This window comes from Passer montanus, unplaced genomic scaffold (genome assembly GCF_014805655.1).
Source record: "Passer montanus isolate IOZ18808 unplaced genomic scaffold, ASM1480565v1 scaffold17, whole genome shotgun sequence".
Classification (NCBI taxonomy): domain Eukaryota; kingdom Metazoa; phylum Chordata; class Aves; order Passeriformes; family Passeridae; genus Passer; species Passer montanus.
This window is the reverse complement of record NW_024364270.1, coordinates 4379655-4401565: the sequence shown is the minus strand read 5'-3', so window position 1 is coordinate 4401565 and position 21911 is coordinate 4379655. Positions and strand designations below refer to the sequence as shown.

At 38.6% G+C, this 21911-nt stretch overlaps 2 protein-coding genes across 2 annotated transcripts; one reads left to right on the top strand and one right to left on the bottom strand.

The window, feature by feature from the left end:
• Positions 1-277: 277 nt before the first annotated feature.
• On the bottom strand, positions 278-6998 carry LOC120499850 (glioma pathogenesis-related protein 1-like). The gene is made up of 6 exons (XM_039704067.1): positions 6743-6998; positions 4334-4579; positions 3797-3909; positions 2960-3042; positions 1195-1221; positions 278-1110 (listed from the first exon to the last, which is right to left on the bottom strand). Exons 1-6 carry the CDS (start codon positions 6941-6943, stop codon positions 884-886), a joined length of 897 nt encoding a protein of 298 aa, XP_039560001.1. The 5' UTR covers positions 6944-6998; the 3' UTR covers positions 278-883.
• A 5494-nt stretch (positions 6999-12492) lies between these two features.
• Positions 12493-20420, top strand: CCDC107 (coiled-coil domain containing 107). Its single transcript, XM_039704205.1, has 6 exons — positions 12493-12626; positions 15203-15408; positions 16583-16649; positions 17792-17882; positions 18986-19095; positions 19740-20420. The coding sequence occupies exons 1-6, from the start codon at positions 12524-12526 to the stop codon at positions 20027-20029; spliced, it is 867 nt and encodes a 288-aa protein (XP_039560139.1). The 5' UTR covers positions 12493-12523; the 3' UTR covers positions 20030-20420.
• The last annotated feature ends 1491 nt before the right edge of the window (positions 20421-21911 follow it).

Below are 21911 nucleotides of genomic sequence, written 5' to 3'. Positions count from 1 at the left end.
TCAATCAGTATCTCCTGGCTTGAATGATTCCCCTCACTAACATATATTGGAACAGTGGGGGTCAGGTTGAGGGCTAAATGTCTCTTGAAACAAACTGAATCCATCAGAGCTCTGGGCTTTTTAAATGAGGCTGAGATATTCCATTTCTAAACCAGAATCTGTCCTGGGCCCATTTAATTTTCCATCTCTGTTTCCTGCTATTTGAAAACTCACAATGGCTGCCATCTACTCTGCATTTTAGATATTTTTACTATCTCACATCCTAAAATTAAGCCTTCCCCATTGACACCCCACCTTAATCCTTACTCTGTCAACTTTTCCTGGTATTCTTTTACTTATGGAGAACAAGGATTAGCTCTGAAAGGAGAAGACAATTGACAATAGAGTAATGGACACTGACACACATAGGCTAAATAAAGCAAAGGGCAAGCTTTAATCCTGTTCATAAAAAGTAATATATACAGTTAAATCTCCATTATCTAGGGGAAATTGTGTCCAGACAACTGAAGGTTTATGAAGATGAATTATTTTTTCTTTTGGACATAGTGTGCCATTTCAGACATGTCTTTGTGATGTACCAGGCTTCCAGGAGCATTGTTAGCACATGCAGTAATATCTAGTCTCTGTGGTCCCTGTAGCAAGCTATCCCTAGAACTAAGAGCCTCATACAGACATAGGAGCACGTTGCAGCTACTGCCAATAAATTATATTACCTCTATGCACAGCCTGTTATGTCTTGCCTTGAGTGAAGAAGCAGCCTTTCCCATGCTGGAAAGCATTGCTGGGATAATGAAAGATGACCAAATGTTTTTTTTTTTAAAGGTGTACCAGTTGTGTGAGAGTAATACAGCAGTAGGAGCACAATCAGTCTCTTAATTGACCATTACTCATAAAAAAAAGTGTGTGGAAATTGCTGTTGTACTAGAAGTACAGCACCAGCACTCAATACAAGAAACAGTGGCCTTAAAATTAAAACAGTGAGACAGTATTGGTCACAAGAGGGTCGTGGATGCTCAGCAGGTGGGACATGTGATGGCACAGGAGGCCTGGGGGGACGGGGCTGCGGTGGCTGGGCCCGTGTATCCCAGTCTGGATACCAGTTGCTATAACCTAAAAGTCAGTGAAGAAACAGGTGTTAAGACCTACACTTAGCCATACTTACAGGAAAGTAATTAAGAACAATTTGATACGTACTTATCAGCTTCTCACGTTTTGCATTTTCTGCAAAGAGATCAGAAGAGAAAAGTAATGTGAGTACCATTCAATGGTGGTTCTTGATGTAAAGAGATAAGCCTTTGCATTCATAATGCCAGTTAATGCCTAGAACATCCTGCAAGGGGGAAGCAGGCCAGCAAGAGCAGGCTCCCAGCTGGTGTGGAGTTCATATTTTTTATTGAATTGAAAAGTAAACAGAAAAAACCAGCTGTATCAGGAAGGATTTGTGTCATGGAGATGAGGGAATAAAAAATAACAACAAAACATGGAATTTATTTAAAAGTTACATATCTAAAATTTAAGTAGTTACAGATAGACAAATATAACTACTAATTTATCACAGAACTTTTTGCTAAAATTTTGATGCATTTGCAGGATTGCCTGTGTGCATCCTATTGAAATTCCTCATTTGCCCTATAGGAGAAAATGGTAAAAGCTGGTGGTAGGATCTAGCACTTAGCTTTTAAATTCTCTGTTCCTCCTGTCCCTCCCCCTAGTTGTTGAGATATTTTAGTTTTCCTGTGATGTGTCAGCCTGAGACTTTCAGATGAGTCAGCCAGGATATTACAGAAGGAAATAAGAGTACCAAATGCTCAATAATTTCTACAGCTGAAGCTGTCTAGAGCCTGGCTAGTAAAGACCATCCCCATTAAACCTCTGTATAAAATTAATATTTTATTTAAGACATTGCTGCATCTCCTTTAATCTCTGTTATTAAAAGCATTGCCCAGTTTGGGACTAGGTGAATAGACATAAAGGTCCACTGCTGTTTGGAGCAGACTCAGAGTGACGGGGTATGGGCTGTGTGTTTCCCTGCTGAGCCCACACCCTGACACCAAAGAGACAGACCCAGCACAGGGTCACTCTGACTCATTAGAGGGGAGGCAGGGAGGAGGGAGCAGGCTGAGCCCCTCGCCATCACCCACTTCTCCCCCAGACCCAGGCAGCATGTTTGCAGGGAACACCTCCTCCTCAGAGAGGTTTTTACTCCAACCCTGCTCCTTTCATTGTTGCATCTTTGCAGGGTTTGGGAGTGGGCTGTGCTGGCTCAGCTCTGCGCCGGCTCCCAGCACCAGCCAAACATCCCACGGCTGCCACAGGCCTGCTCCAAGGGGGTTACCAGTCCTTTATTAATTGCTCCTCGAAATTTGATTAAAATCCCCTCATCCCCTGAGCCGTCCGTGCTCTGTTACAACTGTTCATTTAATTATTTCCCACCAGCACTCTGATAATACTGAGCATAATAGGGAAAAGATTTACAAACAAGGTCTCACTGCTGTTTTTCAGAAAACTGTGGAAGTTAGAAATAACTGTGCTTTTTGGTACAGTCTTATTATTAGTTCAGAAATACAGTTGCCTGGAAAATGTGTTAGGACATGCTAACAAGCAGAAAAGCAGAAGAAACATTTCCTATTTCTGGTGAGAGGGTAGAACTAGACAGTGAATATTTGTTGGGGCTAAACTTTTGGATTTCACTTCCTGACCAGATAAAAGGGAGAAAATAGTCTAACTGATACTTCCCTGCATCAGAAACTCTGGCTTCTTCCTCTGAGAGCCTTCAACTGAAAGTATTTCAATGATTTCCTTCTTACAGTATTCCTCACAGAGTTTGGTACTGTTGTTGTGTGGTGTGCTACAAACCCACTATGCACTTAGTGCAAATTGACTTGTTGCTGTCTTTCCATTGCTATTTATGCCACGTTTGTTTCTGTGCAATTTTCTTACATGATCACTTTGGTCTTACCACAGAGCTTGTCTACACACTTCTCATTACTGCATCTACTGCATGGTTCTCCTTCTTTATATGGTTTTCTTGGGTAATTCCCCCTGCAAAACAGGAACAGTACTTTGTTAGCTGTCATTGAAAAGCTGTCAAGGAGAAGGAATATCCTAATAAAAAAAACTGGTCATTGCAATTGTTTGAAAGTCCTTTTAGATCATATTAGAGCTCTCATTGGCAGAGGGAGCAGTTGACTCCTGCCACTGGAAATTAATGAGACTTCTCAGGCAATACTGTATTACTGTAAGCATACAAGAATTTGCCTCTAGCCCATCATTAATCACCTGGATTCTAAGAAACAAACCTGCAAAAAGTAAGTAGAAATACTGCAAAGTACCAGATAAACTATAGGACTGTATTCCTTTAATTTCTTAAATTGCAATGTCTTGTCTGAAATTCTTGTAGGGCCAGAGAAAGATGTAATCTTTCTGAAGTGGGAAGATTACACCTTTCCTACTTTTCCTCCAGAGACTGAAGTCAAAACAGATTTTTTTTCCACCATCTGCATTATGGTGAGCGGTGTCAGCTATGATCTGCTCTCCTGCTTTTTTTAGAATGGGATTTTCTGCAGTCCCAGCTATGTCCAGTAGGTTCTGTTCCCAATGGCCAGGGGAAGTTTCCCTTGCACAAGTGATATGAGGATGTAGCTTATTCTGAAATTTGTTACAACTGCACCCATCATTGTTGGCATCTGATACCAGATGAGTTGGGATATTTAAAGAACAATAACAACAACAACAACAACCAACAACAACAACAACAACAAAAAACCCTAAAACTCAAATGCCACAATTAACTTACGCTGGCTCATAGTCACAAACAAAATGTGCTGCTTTGAACAGTCCTGGAAAATTTTCAACTGTACTACAGAAGTGAACAGCGCAGCCAACTTTGTAACTCTCCGCCCAGACGACCTACAGGACAAAGAGAAGTAATGCACTGTTCAAATACTGCCAAAGCAATAGCATTAAGAGAAGAAGGAGAAGGGAAGTAGCTCAGGGAAACTTAAATCAGCTGACACAGGAGCAACTTAACCCGAAGGGCAGCTGGGACAAATGACGGATTGATAGCCATTTTAGCACTTATTATCTGGCTATCCTTTAAATGTGAAATTGCCAGGGGATAATCCCTTTCCACCATTACTGGAAGTAGATCTTGACATCCCTGGGGCTCAAAATATTAATTTCCAATCTCACGGAACAATAAACTGGGGCCTGCAAAGCCCTGCTGTAATTCCTGTTCCAAAGCAATCTGTTCCAAGCCTGTACTCTGATCTTCAGTGAAATTAGATTATGTCTGTATATTAGACTGTATGTTAGACTGGCATGTAAGACTCACCTGAGTGTAGTGACCACACATGTCAGTACATGTGTTGGTGCTGAAATCATAGCTGCTGACTTCATTGAACCAGGACCTGAGAGCTGCCTCCACAGAGAAGATGTGGGCTGTGCCAGTCCAGATGTTTTCTCCAACAAAGCGAAAGGTGGGGTGCATTTTTCCTGGCATTTCAAGGTAGGTATTGTGGTTAAACTTGCACTTCTTTGCCCATGCTTTGGCAGTCTTAGCTAAAGCAGCATCCCAGGACTGTAGAAAAGGACGAAAATGTACTATAACCTGCACTGCAGTGACTTAGCTGAATTCAGACATTTTTAAACAGAAACTTGTTAAGAGGTCTTTTCCCCTTTTCTGCTTCCTATCCCTGCCTTCAGTTTCTTTCTCTCACTTGACATTTCTACTCCCATAACAAATTGTTGTCTTCTTTCTCCCTTAGCTATTGCAGGACATGCACGATCCATCCACTGTCCTGTTGCATCTGACTTATTTATATATTTACAGCTGGAGTGCAATCTTTCGGCTGCTACACCTGGAGGGGGTAACTGTGTGAAACTTCCAGCTGTAGAGGGGCTTGGGGGAATTTGTGCCTAGGTGATGTTAGCTGTCCAGGGATTTGCACTTGGCAATTATTACCAGACCAAATAGGAATTCTGTTCTGCTGGCCAGGACAGAAGGAAGAGTCACAGCTGCTCCCTTCCTCAGCTCCTTCTGCCCCTTTTCTCTTTTCTCTCCTCAGCAGATGGATGAAGCAACTAAAAGACTCACTCATCTCTGCTGGGCTGAGAAGGAAACACTCCCATTCAAAGAGGAACAAGTGATTATTTAACAAACCAGTCTGGCAGACTTGCAGATTTTAAGCTGACAAGTAAAGTTCAGTACAGGGAAATTCAAGTTAAGGGATGTGAGAAAAAATTGAGTTTGTGTTCCTAATAACAGATTTGGAGATGGCTATTACCACTTGAAAGTAGTAGACTAAAAAGCAAACAAAGTATTAGAAACTCTTTGCAAAGGAATGGAGAATAAAACCATATATATAATCACACTTCTGCAGAAGTCCTATTAAATGCTGAGTGCAGCACAGCACCCACCTCAGGAAAGGTACACTAGAACTAGAAAGGCCAGAGAGAGCCTGGAGCAGGATGATCATCTTCAAGTTCAGAGAGCTTTCATATAGCAAGAGAGAGTGCTCTGCACCTTCAGTCAGAGACATCTGGACATCTTGTGTGAAATAGGTAAATAACCAACATTAATTTCCCTCTTCCAATACAATGACCAGACACTATTAAATGAAGCTAGGCATTAACAGGCCCAAATCAAACACAAGGAAATAGCTTCACACAACCTGTGGTTAGGCTGTGCAGCCCTTTGCCATGAGATGATAAAAATTATAAAAACTTTTATGACCTCAAGGCTGAAAAAAAATTAAAAATCCATTAATAGCTTGTAAGTACCATGATTGGTATATCTTGCAAGTACACCTTTTCATTCAAGAGGTTTAAATATATTTGTCCTGCTGTTATTCCAGAATTTCTGGGTCTTTGGTCTGAGCAGGTAAGTTTGCTCTTGTGCACTATCTTTTTTTAATTAAACATCATTTTTAACATGGCAAGAAATTACAGTCACTGGTACTCTGAATCCTTTACCGTGAGCTTCCATTTGTAGCGATGATTCATACTCTGCATGTGGTTATGCATTTAACTTCCTTTCCAGCTACACAGCACTGCTGGAAGGCTCAGAGAAGTGACATGCACTGGCTGGGATTACCTCCCTCAGCTAGCTGTGCACGTTTTTCCTTATGTATTCCACTGAACAACATGTGACCTAACCTGTTGTGATATCCACTGTATTTGTAGCAAGCTCTGCTTTTCAGCCTAGATATCACTATCCCTACTCTTCAAACCCTGCTACAGCAAATAAGATTAGGTATCTAAATGGATGTCCTGGAAAATCCCTTTTTTTCAATACATGTTCTAGATTAGAAGAAACAACAAGAGATGATAGATTTTCAACAACTCCTGTTGCAGACTGCCTACTCAGAAACTTTTCAAAAGTCAAACAGCTTCCATGTATGAAACCTGACCTGATATAAAACAGATTACTATCTCTCTTAGAAAGATGTAGATGACATACCGAGAACTGAACACTGTTTTTTGCAATACAGCCCTTTGCTCTGGCTGAAGTTGAGAGTAGCTAAATCTTGTATTAAAAAAAGAAAATCCCTTGAAATTATTAAAATTGAACAATTCTGTGTAAATTAATGTATTTTCTATTTCATAAAAAGAACCAACATATATGTTACAGAAGTCACTAACTGAAATGGTAAGAACAGCACAGTACAAATGAAGAATAAGATGGGCTTAATCAGCAGCCCAATCTATAATTGTTTCAAAAAGGTCACGAACACCACCTTACCATGCGAAACATATTGCTGGCTGGTGGATTCACTTTGGATCGAAATGTGTTGTGAGCTCTCACACAATCCTCAATGAACTTTGCATCTTCTATGTCAGGCAAGGGATATTGCAGAAAAGCATGAAAGCAACTGAAGAAATCCAGTAAGAACAGTGCAGCAAAGAAAAATGTGATTTTCATAATTCTCCCGTGTTTTTTCATAAGTTTTAAACAGGAAAATCTCTAGGTGTAGATGACACCAGCAAGCAGTTTTTCAGAGGTTGTCCTCTGGGTGTAGAAGCACTTGAAAGTGTCAAACAGGAAGTGAAGAGCAATTGCTTAATCAGGTACAACTCTGACATCATAGCTGGCAGTCAAAGGGTAAAGCGTGAAACCTGCCATGCATATCAGCAAGGAGCAACACTTCAAGTATACTTCTGCCTTTCCTTTGAGTGTGCTCCATCCTGGGTGACTGCCAAACTATTCTGTGAGTTTTGGTCTTATCTGAAGGGATGTTGCTGAACAGCTTTCTTAAAACCTGCACCAATCATAAAAAATGCAGCTTTGACAAAAGAGAAATCTGCTATTCAGCTGATTTTCCAATAGTATTTCTTAGTCATACCAGCTTAGTTACAATTATGTTGCAGAACATTTTCTTCCGTATCAGAATTACTTAAGAAATAAGCAAAATTAGGAAATCTGTGCTTCTGCAGGAAGAAAAAAAAAAGTTCCTGAACAGCACCCTGCTATAGAACAGACATTCTGGCCTGGTTTGGTCTGTAACAAAAAACAAAATTTGGAAATCCCGTGCTTGAGTATGTGTTGATTCTCTCCTCCTTTGTTATTTGTTATTACCTGCTAGCCTGAAATCACTGGAGCAGCTTCCTGTGCTCCTGGAGAGCAGCTACAGGATTAGCACTCCTGGTAAAACGTTCCAAGTCTGATCACTTCTCAGGGCAGTAGGATGGTATGTGTTGGCATTTGTATTGTCTCCCCAACTGTTCTACAAGCTGGTTGAATTTTTTTTTAAACCTAAGCCAAATTGTACAAATATGCAAGAGCATAAGAAGAAACATATGTTTTAAGAGCTAAGGTCTTGTAACCCAGTTTTAGGTAGGTTTAAAGAGAAAATTTGTTGCAAATGGATTGCAAAATATGTTAATGGGTCTCATTCCCTGCTCAGTTTTGCTGGTCAGACCTAACGTAAAACCATGATTATACTACAACTATATGCAGTTTGCACAAAAAAACCACAAACCCATCACACTAAAACTGCACCGTTTAACAGTACAGTGATCTTGCACTCATATATGCATGCAGTTGAAATTCTGTGTTTGGAAAAAACAGTAGGAAATTTTGATGGGTCCAGGATAGTCCAGGTTATAAAATCCTGTCTTGCATTTCTGGCTCCATCTAGTGACTCTATCTATAATAAAGCAGAAGTTCAGCCTGCCCTTGAGCATCTATGATATCTTCCCAATGAGAGAATTTTAGACTTTTGCCAGCATTAAGCAGTGGATCTCAACAATTAAGTTTTGGGATTTGGATAGCATATTATAGCATTATAGCACATTTGGATAGCACAGTCTGGACAATACAAGCCATTGCCTATCCACAGATCTCAAGTGAAATCTGGCACCATGAGCTGGGTACCTCCAAGAAGATTTATAGCCTTGTGATTTTGAAAAATTCCCCATGTTTACATCCCACTTTTGCACTTCTGGCCTGCTTTTAGTTCAAAATAGCTGGAAAAATAAAACCTCAGATTTTTAATTTTTTCCTAATGTTTTATTTAGTCAGAGGACTAAAAACTGGTAAATTACAGCCTATTACAGATACCCACGATGCCTGGGAATCTGTGAAAGTACATTTAATTTTGTTCTCAAATCATGAACTTCCCCACAGAGTATTGTTCCTTGTGTTGGGGAGAGAAGGTGTGACCTTGATTTACTACATTCAGTTGGACAAATGGGGTGGATCTGCTGGGTTTTCTTATTCTATCCACAGGCAGCTGCAAGATCACTTGGCCTTCCAGAGCTGTGAATAAACTAATATTCTGACATGCATTGCTGCAGCTATTACACAATGGCACCTCAGGGCAGAAAACAGATTATGGGACAGGATGGTGGTGGTATTGAATTTCCACAAAAATTATTCTGCAAGAAACCATTCTGTATTCATTAAAAGCTAAACAATCCTAAAATTATAATGAGGCTGTAAGCAGTTTCACAGTTAACAGAGGAGGCCATTAGTATGTGGCTGGACTGCAGATAGTTTTACTGTAATTTTGAAGTGATCTGGATGATTACTCCTGTAAACTTAAGTGCGAAAGCTTTGGCAGTGCATATTTTTAGACCAAAGAATTTACCTAACAAACTTAAGAGAAGACAGGCATTACAGTTTAGACATCTGCTTTTTCTTAGGAGATTCTTCCAATACCTTCTGCACATGACTAACCAAACTGTATTGAATTCAGGTAAAAATGTTTAATTCTCTAGCTAGAACACCTGGATGATCGTACATTCCATTTCTGGAAGCCATGCAGACACAGTAGCTTTAGTCAGTATCAGAGTATCTCTCCAGCAGGAAGGGTACAGGCCTTAGGCAGACAAACTGACTCGAACATTCCCAAAGTTTCATCTCTTCAGTTATAAATGAAATAAGCTGTTGTGTTTATCAAACATAACAATTTTTTAAAGGATCTTAATATTTAAAGTGGTGTTACCCGAATAGTGGGTTAAGGACTAAGCATTTCAGAGGCCTTTATGTAACAGCCTCACATACATTTTTGAGATTTCTACCATTTTGAGATCCCCAGTGTTGTGGTTCTCTTAACAGGTCTACACAGCCCATCCATTTATGGTTCATAAATTTTACCCATTTTCAATTTTGTGTCTGAGTGTTCAAGAACACAACTGCTCCTGGATCGTGCATGGTCTTTGATTATCAATTCTGATGGACATAGTGTTTAACCCATGTACACTACTTGTTTTTTCCGGTGATTAGTTTCCTTTGTAATTTTCCCTGAAATGTTGCCTGAAATGCATAAACATTTTGATATGACTTAACTGTGTATAACAGGAAGGGAGCAACCATCAAGGGAAAGAAAGTTTAGATGTGAACATCACTCTAAGAGAAATATTCAAAACCCTCCAGAATTCTATGCAGATAAGGTTGAATTGCAATTATTTAAATGTAAAAACTACCTTGCTAGGTAACTTTTCATAATTTATTGTACCACAGAAAAAATGAAAAATAATTTCCTATGATACTGTCTACTTCTAGCCTTCTAAAAAATCTACAGCCAAATGAACATCAAAACTTAAATCCTCCAGCCTTGCTTTTGGTTTTGTTATATGCAGAACCAGGGGCAGAAAACAAGAATTAACACTTTAAGAGAAATAAGCGAGAAAAGAAAAAAATAACTGAAAGGAAAATGCTCCATAAATTATTCTGGTAACTTTTGGTATTTTCATTTCACAATTCAAAGCTTACTTAAAAAAATCTCACAGATACCATTGTGTCTGGTAACACAATGGTAGCACAGTATTTTCATCTGTAATTTACATGGAGAGTAGTCAAAGCATCTTTGAACACTGAGATAAGAAAGTTAAGAGCTGCTTTTACTAGATAAGATCTACTTGACATTAAAATTATCATCTGTTTTAGATGAGTGAAATATCATGTATTTGCTCATAGATAAAACTGATTCTACTGCACAGCTTATTTTTTCAAGATGGGAATGAATAATTACACTTAAAATATTAAGTGATCAAAAGAAACCTTTACTTTCTCAGCATCATTAAGTTTCTCTGAATTACCACTAAGGAATCAGAATATAATAAATTGTGGGGGTTTTTCTTCCTTTTCTTTTTTATAAGAATTGTAAGAAAAAAAGTTACTTTGGCTGGATTTTATCCTTCTATCAACATTTTTACTAAGTAATACCCACAGACATTCTGCAATTACTTTGAATTCTGTGATTACTTTGAACAGCATCTCCAGACTTATAGAATACTGAACTGTGTGGCTTGGTAACTAGAGAACTGGAAGTTATTATTTTACAAAGTTAATGTAGTAAGCATGCAGTGAAATCAGAAGTGAGGCTTTCAGTGAAGTCGATGTTGTGGACAAGAGCAAATTATTGTACAAGGTACTGAGGTGAGCCAGTGCAGGGGTATATGCAGTACAGTCATTGCTTGATGTTAAAAAAGACAGTGAGCTGCCAGTTGCACCCACACAGACACCCCTGTGTTATTTACAGACGGTACTGATTTACATGGTAGGCACTAACCAGGATGTTTTACCACAGACAACTCTGACTTGAATGTAACAACCACAAACCTTAGTGCAGTTCTGCACTATGCAAATTAAAAATCTGACCTCACCATACCAATTTAATGGCATCAGCAACATCAAAACCTTCATGACCTCCAATCAAAATATTCTCACCAATAGATATGAAATTAGGATGGTACAGATATTTCTTACTTAAGTATATGCTATGTTCAAAAATGCATTCATTTGTCTATTCCCTTGCAGTTTGTGCCAAAGCTGCATCCCAAGTCTACAAAGCATGAAAGGTGAAATAGTTGTGCAATGCTGAGTTACAATAAAATCTTAATCAGATAAAACCAGTCAGGAATAAGCAGATAAATATCAAACACTGGAGTTTCATAAAGAAATACTTTCCCTTATTCAGGTAAGTACCTGTGGTTTATTTTAATTGTCTTTTCCTATTGCAGCACAGAAATACAAACTAATTTAATTACAGAAGTTTTTCCTCCCTTCACTGTTGAAAATTAACTTTGTAAGAGCACTTGCTAGCAACTGAAAACATAGCTAAAATGCAGTTTTGTCTTCAGGCAAGGAATCACTGGCATATTAATTAAACACAAAACTTTTTGGGTTTTATTGTTGAACAGGTCATTAAGAATCTTGATTTGATACATAAAAATTAATTCAAAAAATGCACAGATATTGTAGATTCAATAGTACAAATATTTAAAGTATTTTTAAGTGAGCCTCTGGAAGTAAATATTTACTCCTCCTATGGTATGGCTTTAAATACGCATCAGGGCATTGTACAAGGACAGCTTCATGAGGTAAACATGCCAATTTCTGCCCAGTAACTCATTCTACTACCTCTTCCTTCTTTGCAGCTGATTCCTGAACATGAACGATCTTCTGTATTTGTCTTCCAGTCATGACTGTTTCAAAAAGTTTACCACTGCTCATACATTTCACATCACTCTTAGTTTCTTTTTGAAATTTACAATTTACTCCACTGGCTGCTGATACTCTTTCCTCCCTAATGCCTTTGGTTTGTTTCAAGCCATACTTTCAGTCATAACTTTTCCTGGGTTTCCTGTTCCTGAGCCTTTAAAACCGTGAGTGGTGTCTTTTGCAAACTTCATCACTTCCCAAATCACCACCCCTCCCCTTTTCTGCCAATCCAGTTTAGGACCCAAGCAAAGGACATTGCTGAATAAATGCGTGCTCCAAGTGTGTTCAGGATGCTCATCATTGAGCTGCCCATTGCTAACATGTTCCTCTTGTGGCACGAGGCGGACTAAACATCAAACATCTGCTTTTTCTGCATCTTCTTCTCTTTTGTTTAACCCTTTCCAGCAAAAAATTTAATTTGCCAGCGGAAATGCCCTTCAGCGCTAGGAGTACAGCTCACACCTTTGCCCCCGAAGGAGAGCCGGCAGCAGCGGGGCTTGGGCAGGGCTTGCGGCCCTGCCGTGCGTGCCGTGCCGTGCCGTGCCGTGCCGTGCCGTGCCCTGCGTCTTCGTCGTGATGCCCAGGATGTTCGGGGGAGGAGGCGGCGGGCGGCCCGGCCGGTCCCCGCGGGGCGGCAAGGCCGGCCCCGGCCATTACGATCCCCGTCAGCACGGCAGAGGTAGGAGCGGGGGCGATGCCGCGGCCGGGGTTCCGTGCGGGAGCCGCTGCGGGCTCGGGCGGGCTCGAAGCGAGCCCCGGGACCCGAGAGCGATGTATTCATTACATCCCGTCCGGCGTGTACACGGGTTCTGACCGAGAGGCCTGCTCAGACCGCTTCCAGCCGGCCTGCGTGCGCCTGCAACACCCCCACCTCCGGCGGTGCTCTGCTGTTCGGGGTCGCCGTGCTTTGGGTTCTGCCTGCGCTCTTACCAAACCTGCTCCTAAGTGCAGGAAGCGCCCGGTAATGGGAAGTGCGGAACGGTGTGACGAGCAATGCCCGCAGGGGCACAACCGGGCACATGAGCCGAGAGGTGTCACAGGGAAAAATCAATTGCAATAAGGAAGCCGAGTGGTACTGTTAGTAAATACACGTACACATACAAACTCTCCCCGGCAGTATATTAAAAAACAGTCCAAGATGCTTGTTTAGAAAAGGTATCAGTGAATGGGTTACTGAGTTTAGTACTCGTAGGAGCTACAGTGGTATCCAGGTATGTTAAGCCGTGTCACGATTCAGCTGAAGGTCGAAGGGTACACCTTTGTTTTTGACAATCGCTAAAAGCCTGCTTTTGTGAGGTAGCTGTGTGATTCATTGATGATGCCTTCCGAGGTGTTTCAATCCAAGAGACAGCTAGTTCCTGTAATCCTCCAGATGTGTCTGTGCTTTTCCCTGCTGGCAGAAAAATGGAGGCTTGAGCTGTTACCATGTTCTTCCCACCTGATGTCAGACTTACTGTGCTTCATAAGCTCTTACCTGGCCTGTTTTGCCTGAATTATTGTATTGTATATTCCCTATAGATCAAATTATTTTAAAACCAAATCCTAATAAAAAAACAAAACAAAAACAAAAAAAAAAAAACCAACCTTCCCAAAAACCCAATTAAAAAAAAAACCAAAACAAAACAAAAAAAAATTCCCAAAACCCCAAAAAAAATCTCAACAAAACCAAAACAAAAAACCAAAAAAACCCAAAACTAAACACTTCACATGCCTGTGATTCTACTGAAGTACTGGCCCAGCACTGCATAAAATAAATTTCAAATAGATCTCCTATTCTCACCTCTCTGGGTGGTTCTTTTTTCCTGGACTTTGCCATTTCTTCTGTGGGATAAACTTGGTGCAGGACACTGGACTCCACTAGGATTCAACATTACTCCTCTCCACCCTGAAGGTGTTTCCCTTGCCACATTCTTACTTGTATGTGTAGAAATCTTGTTCATCCGTGGTTGTAACTATTTTGGTAAAACTCATTTACTTTAAAAACAAATAGAACTTAAAATAGGGGGAAATGTAAAACTAGGAATTAATATGAAACATTCTGAAAGGTGGAAAAATATATATATAATACAAACTGTGTTTTCCAGATTAGTTAGTGCAAGTTTGGTTAGTTTAGCAAGTCTAAATCTCGTTGTCCTGAAAGGACAATGCCTGCTTGAATTTGCACTGAATGATGAAGGTAGCTTGAGTTCTGATTCTATCAGCTAGAACATTGAGGTTTTGTGTAACATTAATTTTTCTCTATCTGATCGTGGCTGTACTTTGCACACTTGAGTTATGTTACTGTGAGTTCCTGAAATGCCACTGTTACAGTATTAATTGGTAAGTAGGGATTTGCATAATGTTCTTTTGTTTGGGAGTTTTTATAGAATGTGAACCCTGCCATACCCATACCCAGTTCTGATACATTAAGTTTTAGGTCTAGGCACTCAGTTGAGACATCAGTGTAGACTTCACAATCCCCCAGTCCCCTGCTGTCTGTCTGTGCAAGCATCTGCATTCTTTAGCTGATGGTACTGTTCCATATGTGCATGTCCCATGAACCCTTGATTTAACTACCAAATAGCTTATTTCCTAAGTTGGACAATGACATTGGCTGTTTTCTCATCTGCTCCCTGTTCTGGTAGGCAAATTACATGCAAAAATTCTTCTGACTTCCAAGGTTGCATCTCTTGGCTATTGTATAATCTTCTCCTACTAAATATTTGATTTGCAGAGGTACAGTACTTCTAAGCCTGTGGGAATATCCATGTAAACCTCAGTTTACTGTCAAAATAATGAAAGCAGCAGCACAGAGTATTTCAACAAAACCTTTTTTTTTTTTTTTCTGGGACCAGACAGCTCAATTTGTAGTTAACTCAGTTTATTTGATGCAAAGGAAAAAATAGTAGTTACTGTTTTCTGCATTATCAATAGTTTCTCTGAGTATGCTTTAATTTCAAAATTTAAATTGTTTCTTGTTATATCTATCTTTCTGTGATTTGCTGAAGGTTTGCCAATGTTGCTGTGAAGAAGCTTAAAAATTGTATATTAAAGAAACCAAGCTTGGCTTGAGAGTTTTTGCTGCCTAGATTTAACTGTGCATCCTGTTAATATAATAATAATTCTTAATTTTTAAGTGGATACAAGATTGCCCACACTGTCTTAGAAGACTGATGAACAAAGATGATTACACAAGAAGAAAACAATTTAATTCCAGTTGGGGACTCCTGATTTTATTTCTTACTTTGTTGTCTTTCCCTCAATTTAATTTTTAAGGTAGTCCTCAGACAGTTTATCAAGTTCAGCGGAATCCAGGAAATTCTGACAGTAATACTTACCAGAGTTTTCAACAGATGAGAAGTGCAATGGAAAAAGAGATAAAAAGTGAGAGAATGAGAGGAAACGGCCGAGAGTTAGCATTCACCCTCATGCCATTGTATGCTCTTGGAGTGGGAATGTTTGCAGCATACAAACTTATTAAGGTAAGCCACAGGAAAAGCATTAAATTATTGTAGTGAGGAGGAAATGTAAATTCATGGCTTGTCTGTTTGTTTTTCTAATTCTGAGCCCATGTATAGTGTTGTCTAAAAGCCATTTCTTGTTCTGTTTGACTTTGGATGTGAAGTCCAAAGTTAAAATTTTAGCATATCTAATTCTTCTGTATGAAGGCTTCTGGCTTAGGTATTTTTAGATGCTTGAAGAAGGGAGAATCTTACTCACCCTGCAGCTTCAAATGAGAATCTGAGAACCTGAACAGTGCTGCTACCTGAGTCTGTAACATGAGTCTCATCAGTGTTTCACTTTTCATTCTTCAGAATGAGATTGAGAATGGGAAGGAGGTGGACAATTCCTGCAGAGCAGTGATCTTAGATTAGCAGTTACATAGAACAGTGAGAAGACTTGACCTTTTGTTTGGACTTCTCATTTCATCACGCAGTTGCAACATGCAGGTTTATTTGTGTTACGGGATACCTTTTCTACCATTCGTAAATTCAAAAAGGAGAGCACATGATCGGTTGTTTTTTAAAAGGAATCAGTCTTGAAATGTATTATTTATAGTAAGAGATACTACAGGACTTACAAAGCTGAGAGTGCACCTGGAATATTGTTACTTGCCCTCAGGGAAAATAAAAATGAACAGGAGTAAGACTGGAGACAGCATGCTCACTTCTGGAGTCAGTTCATGTTAATCGTGTGTATGAGAAAAATATTGTGGCTTAGCAAAATTAGTATAGAGGCTACCCAGTTTAGTACAAGATTTAAAAATCATGAAAATCATATTTTGGATGTTACAATTCTTTACACTTTGGCTTGAAGAATTAAAATATAAATATTTTTGTGATAGTATCTTTATTACTTTAAGAAGTAAATTCTATATCCTAATTAATGATAGGAGACTGGATCCAGTAACCTAGAAGGGTCCTTCTGTTTCTTTTTGAAATAGCAACTGCTTTCTTTTAGAGCTTTTGCCAGTTGTGCTTGCTTAAAATCAGAAATGTTAGTTTAAGACAGGATGAGGCATCACAGAAGAAAATTTCAATTAATGTATCCCATTTTCATGGTTGCTCTTTACTTTCACTGAAGTTCTAAATGCAGTTTAGGTTTTTAGTACACAAATAGTGATGAAGGTCTTTAACTGGATTGTATTTTTTAAAGATGAAGTCACATGAAGAAAGTCACTCCAAAAAGGAAAAAAGTACAGAAGACAAGGCAAAGGAAACAGGTAAATACCCATTCAGAATGCATATATTCAACAAAAATGCTTATTTCCTACTGGAGCAAAACGTGTTTTCATTGATGCAGTCTAGCTAAATGAAGACAATCTCTCAAGTTAGTGAGAGCAGTTAGGAATGTACAAAAACCCACTTTGCTATTCTGTATGTTTGAAATACTTGTTTGAGATTTGTTTTAATTCTCCAGATGTAATGCTCTTTAAAACAGCTGTAGTAATGCAGTATGATTCTCTGCCTCTAAAATGCCTGTTTTTCTGTCTTCAGATCTGTTTAGTTTTCTTCAGTTTAAATGGGATATAATTAAATAAATAGGGTATTTAAAAATAATGTAATTAACTGATTTAGAACTGAACTGTATTGATAGTGAAACAGTGTGGCTAAACAATTACAGAGACCATTTATGATTTTTAGGCCAAATGAGAAACCTGTCACAAACATTCAAAGTTGATGCTGTTTTCATACCTTTTCCTCCCTTGTATACACACATTTTGAGTGAATTAAACAACTGGCAGCATCTTTTGGTGTCGGTGTACACCTTGTCTGTAATGAGGTTCAGCAGTGATTTGCTACACTGCCTACTCATCATCCGTGGGTGTTGCATCCTTCTTTCTTCAAAGTTTAATTGTATTTTAGAAGGAATGACTCCTCTTGATTCTAGTGCACTAAGCATTAAATATATTTGTAAGGTGTGAATAGACAAACACATGCAAGCATATTTTGTATAGATAGAGTACTTACATCTCAGGAAATCTTGCAGCTGTATAGTTTTTGAGACTGGGAAGGTGAGCTCCACATTCTTGCTCAATTTCTACAAACGTGTCCTCTGTTAGGTCACTAATGGAGACAGGTTACTGGGTGGAAAGGACTTCTGTTCACACATAATAAGGCTTCTGTTATTACCCCCACCACTCACTTTTCACACTGTCAAATTTTTTAGATGAAAGAAGCTTTCTGGTTTTGAATTTGTCCAACAAAAAATATAAATTGATATCCTAATGATATTGTAAAGACATTTTTTTACAATGTTCTTTCTCTCTTCATCCCCCTTTCCCTTCCCCCACACCTCTGTCTTTTTGTTGTTGTTCTTGTTGTTGTTGTATTGCTTTTGTTTGTGCTTTTTTTTTTTTGTTAGAGCATCAGCTTTTAGAACTGGAGCAACATCTAGCACAGACAGAGAAAATGTTAAATTCTTTATTGACTCAGTTGGATCCACTTTCAAACTGGTGAGTTCTTCTAAAAAATCTCACAGTTGTTTCCTGTATATTGAAATTCACCAAAATGTTAATGAAGATTTCCTAAAATGATCCTTATATATTGGTATGGAACAGTTTTAGGAACCTTCTTTGATTACTTATTGTTTCTGTAGCCTTTTGCAGATGATACCAATTCTGTCATTTGTGAACTTCTTCACAGACAACTCCCATCTCTTGTTCACCAAACATAAATGCAGAAGACATGTTCATGTTACTGTGGCTTAACAAGATGAACTTTAATATTGACCAAGGAGACTAATAATGAAAATATACTTATACTCAGTAGCATTTGAAAGCCCTTGTGGGAAATAGATTTGGGTAGCAGAATTAGTTTCTTCTTTTAGATGTAATTATAAGAAAAATAGTTATCAAGGTATAGCTGCTTATTTTTGTGTTTTGAAATGAATCTGAGAAGTGTGTGTATTTCAGTGAAATAGAACTTGCCTATTTTAGTATGACAAGGGAATCAGTAATATAAAAACTCTTTGTAGTTTTAGAGTTCTGTTCTTAAGAAGTTAGAGCCTTATTTATCTACTAGAAATAAAAGTATCCATGCAGTTAATTTTCTAGACTGACATCCTTCATGAAACACAGGTTAAAACATGCAGAATTTCCTGATTGTTTCTGCAGTGTACTTCTGAACTGGATATGTGCTGAAACTCTTAAGCAGCAAATTCACTGGCCAGTTTGCCTAATAAATTTCTAGTAATGGTGGGGAGGAAAGTTAAAAAACCTTGAATGAGAAAAGCTTTCAAACTCTAATAAACTTCTGTATTGGGCACTGTTGTACTACTAATAACAGTACTTTGGATAATTGTTACTTTCAGTAGTCATTCTCGACCGTGGCCGTTGGGATTCCAAAGTCAGAGTTCAGTGACATTCAGTAGTTGTGTGATGTAATGGCCTCCCCACTTCTCAAGAGACAGTTCTCAAAGGAAAGCTTGACCTAAACATTTCACAAATTTCACTGTGGTATTTATGCACAGAAAGAAATACTGCAATAAGTGTATTATTATCAAGCATTCCCTTCCAAGATAATCTTTCAGCTGTTAACATTTGTCTTATTTTTCTAGTGTCAATGCTTTAGCTTGTGAGCAGAAAGATGAAATAATGACACAGCTCCAATCAATTAGACGACTGATGAAAGAAAGTGGATTGGATAAATCAGAAAACAAGATGAAAGGTAATTTAATTTTCAGACAGATAGATAATGAAATAGTTTATATTTTAAAAGAATAAATAGATCTTACTATAATAATGTTTAGCTTCTGAGTCTTAAGTAATTTGTGTGTAATTAGTTTTATTCTGGAGCAATACCATTCTTATTTGAGAGGTATCCAATTTCAAATTTTTGATACATCATGATTTATTTAAGAATAGGTGCTCAAGGCATTGAACTGGGATGGACCACACAGTCACATTCTGTTTTGATAAAGGAGCAGACTACTAACAGACTACTTAGGAATATCAGTTCCTAAGCAGTCTGTTAGTAATGGACTAACTTTAGGCAAAGGATTTACAGATGGGGACATCTGAGGCTGTGAGAAGTGCTTGCATAAAACACTAAACAGCAAATTGTATGTTAGTTTCAACTGGAGACTAACAAGAGCTGCATAGTAGCCTAAGAAAAATCTTAAATGTTAAGATTTAGTCCTTTAGAAATGGACTGGGAGTCTAATGGATTTGGTCCATTAGAAATTTGGGGAATTTTTGCATTATTCAAGTCTTAATAAAAGAGAAAAAAAAATACTTTACTTCTAAACTGACTCAGAAATTCAGAGCCTTACCAGTAAACTTTAATTTTGATTATTTGTTGGGAATTTTAAGATCTTGGGCACATTTGTGATGAGAAACTTGAAGATCTCATTCAGTCATTTGCCGAACATTCTCAAGAGAAAGAAATGGACAACAGAGAAGATGACTGTAATGAAGATTTGCTTGAGGATATTGATAATGATTACAAAATAGAAGAGCATGAATTACACGGTGAATGTGAAATACATCACTTGGAGCCAGATGTTGTAGAAGAAGAAGAAATGATAAGCAAAGATACTATTGAATCAGAAGAGATGGGACTGAGGAGACGCAATAGATACGAATGGAATCTGCATATGTAAAACTTCCAAAAGCTTATGAATTCTTTTTATAATGTTGTACGCACTTTAAACTGAAATGAAGTTATGTGCACTGCTATATGCTTTAAAAGAGGGGTGAAATACTGCCTTTGCTCGTATCTATGACAATTCTGTAACTGACTTCAGTGGCAGCAGAATTTTACTCAGGATGTTTACATATTTTTTCTATTTATTTTTTCCCTATAAAAATATTTCTGTACTCTGTATATAATGCACTGTAATTATATCTGATGCTTCACTAAAATATTAAAATATCTTCTAATTGAGATTATAAAGAATAGGTGTTTCATAAATGTTTTGTAACTAGAAAGCATTATACCACTTGAACTGTGACTTTCTTGAGTTCATTAAAGAGCATGCACTGATGAATTCAGCTCTTTGTGGAAGAATTTTCTATGGGAGCGTGAAAAGCAGTATGCATTAAGTTTTTGATACTCATTCATAGTTATGTTTCTTTATTTGGAGAGAGAAATTTAACCATGGATACTATATGAAAATAATGATGTCTGAATTTGCAGTCTCCTGAGTAATGATTAGTTTTGTATGTCAACTTAATCCCAAATGTATTACACTGGATCACTTATTTTTTTCCCCACTTGTCACTTGTTAAACTCAGCAGCTGTCTAACAACTGATTGATACGCATTAGTACTATATCTCCGTTTCACATTTATTTTAATACCATAGAATGTGACCTTTTGATTCATTTAATACCTTTTTTTTTTTTTACATCAGAATTAGCAGATGTGTTGCTATGTACCGTTCAAGAACTGTGGGGCATGGGATCTTTTTTCAATACATTATGCCAACTTGATAGCTGCCGTTTTAGGTCAGTATTAGGAAAAGCATTATTTTCCTTTGCTGGAATAATTTTTGTCCACCCTTTCAATATTTAATATTTTTTTTTTGTTCACTTAATGCACACACCTATGGTACTGACAGCCTTTAATGACAGGAATTGCCTTAGAGGCAGGTCTGATAGTATGGCACTGTTACATTTCCTGTTTTATAATTGCATTGCTTTTAAGTAGGCCAGTTATGATGCCTGAACTCTTCTGGCATCATTATTCTTATAGGAAAATAGCATGTGAATTTGTTTTTATGGAGGAAATGTACTAAATTTATTATCTTGTCACTCACTGAAATGGAAAGAATTGTTCATTCTGGTATAGACACATGGTATGCGTTTTGTTCTAAAATTGAATCAAACAGGCTTGGAAGTAGCAGCATCCAGAAATACATCCTTAGCATCAATGTGTTAGTAGTTTTGCACTAAGTGAGATTTTGCCTAACTTTGGAAAATTGATTGACTACAGAGCCGGGGTTTCTCAAGAGGTGGCAGATTTTTTCCCCTCAAGACAGAATGGATGAGTCAGAACTGGTACTTAGATACAATTTGATTAAAAAAAAAAAAATACTGATGTTTCTCTGGTCATTCAGGACAAATGAAACTGAAAAAAAAATCACTTTCATTGAGGCTTTTCTTTGAAATATCTAATACATTAAAGTGAACTGATGTGGAAGCCATTGGTCTGCGGAAAGGTGGCGGAGGAGCCAGGTGTGCCGCGCTGCCGAGGCGTGTGCAGGGTGCAGGTCAGTCCCGCTCCTCGCAGGCACTGCTGCCGGGGTCCTTGGCCGCGGGGCGCGGGGCAGGCAGTGTTTGACTCTTCACTGCTGTGCCTTTCACCTCCGCCAGGCTTCGGGGGCTGCTGGCACTTGAGGCCCCTGTCCGAAAGGCTCTGAGCTACCTCGGGCTGATCTCCGTATTTTCTGACAAACACGCAGCGTGCGCTCTCGCCGCGGTTTCGAGGTCCCGGTTCCAGCAGCCGGGGTGTGCCGGGGGCAGGACCCGTGTGATGGGTAAG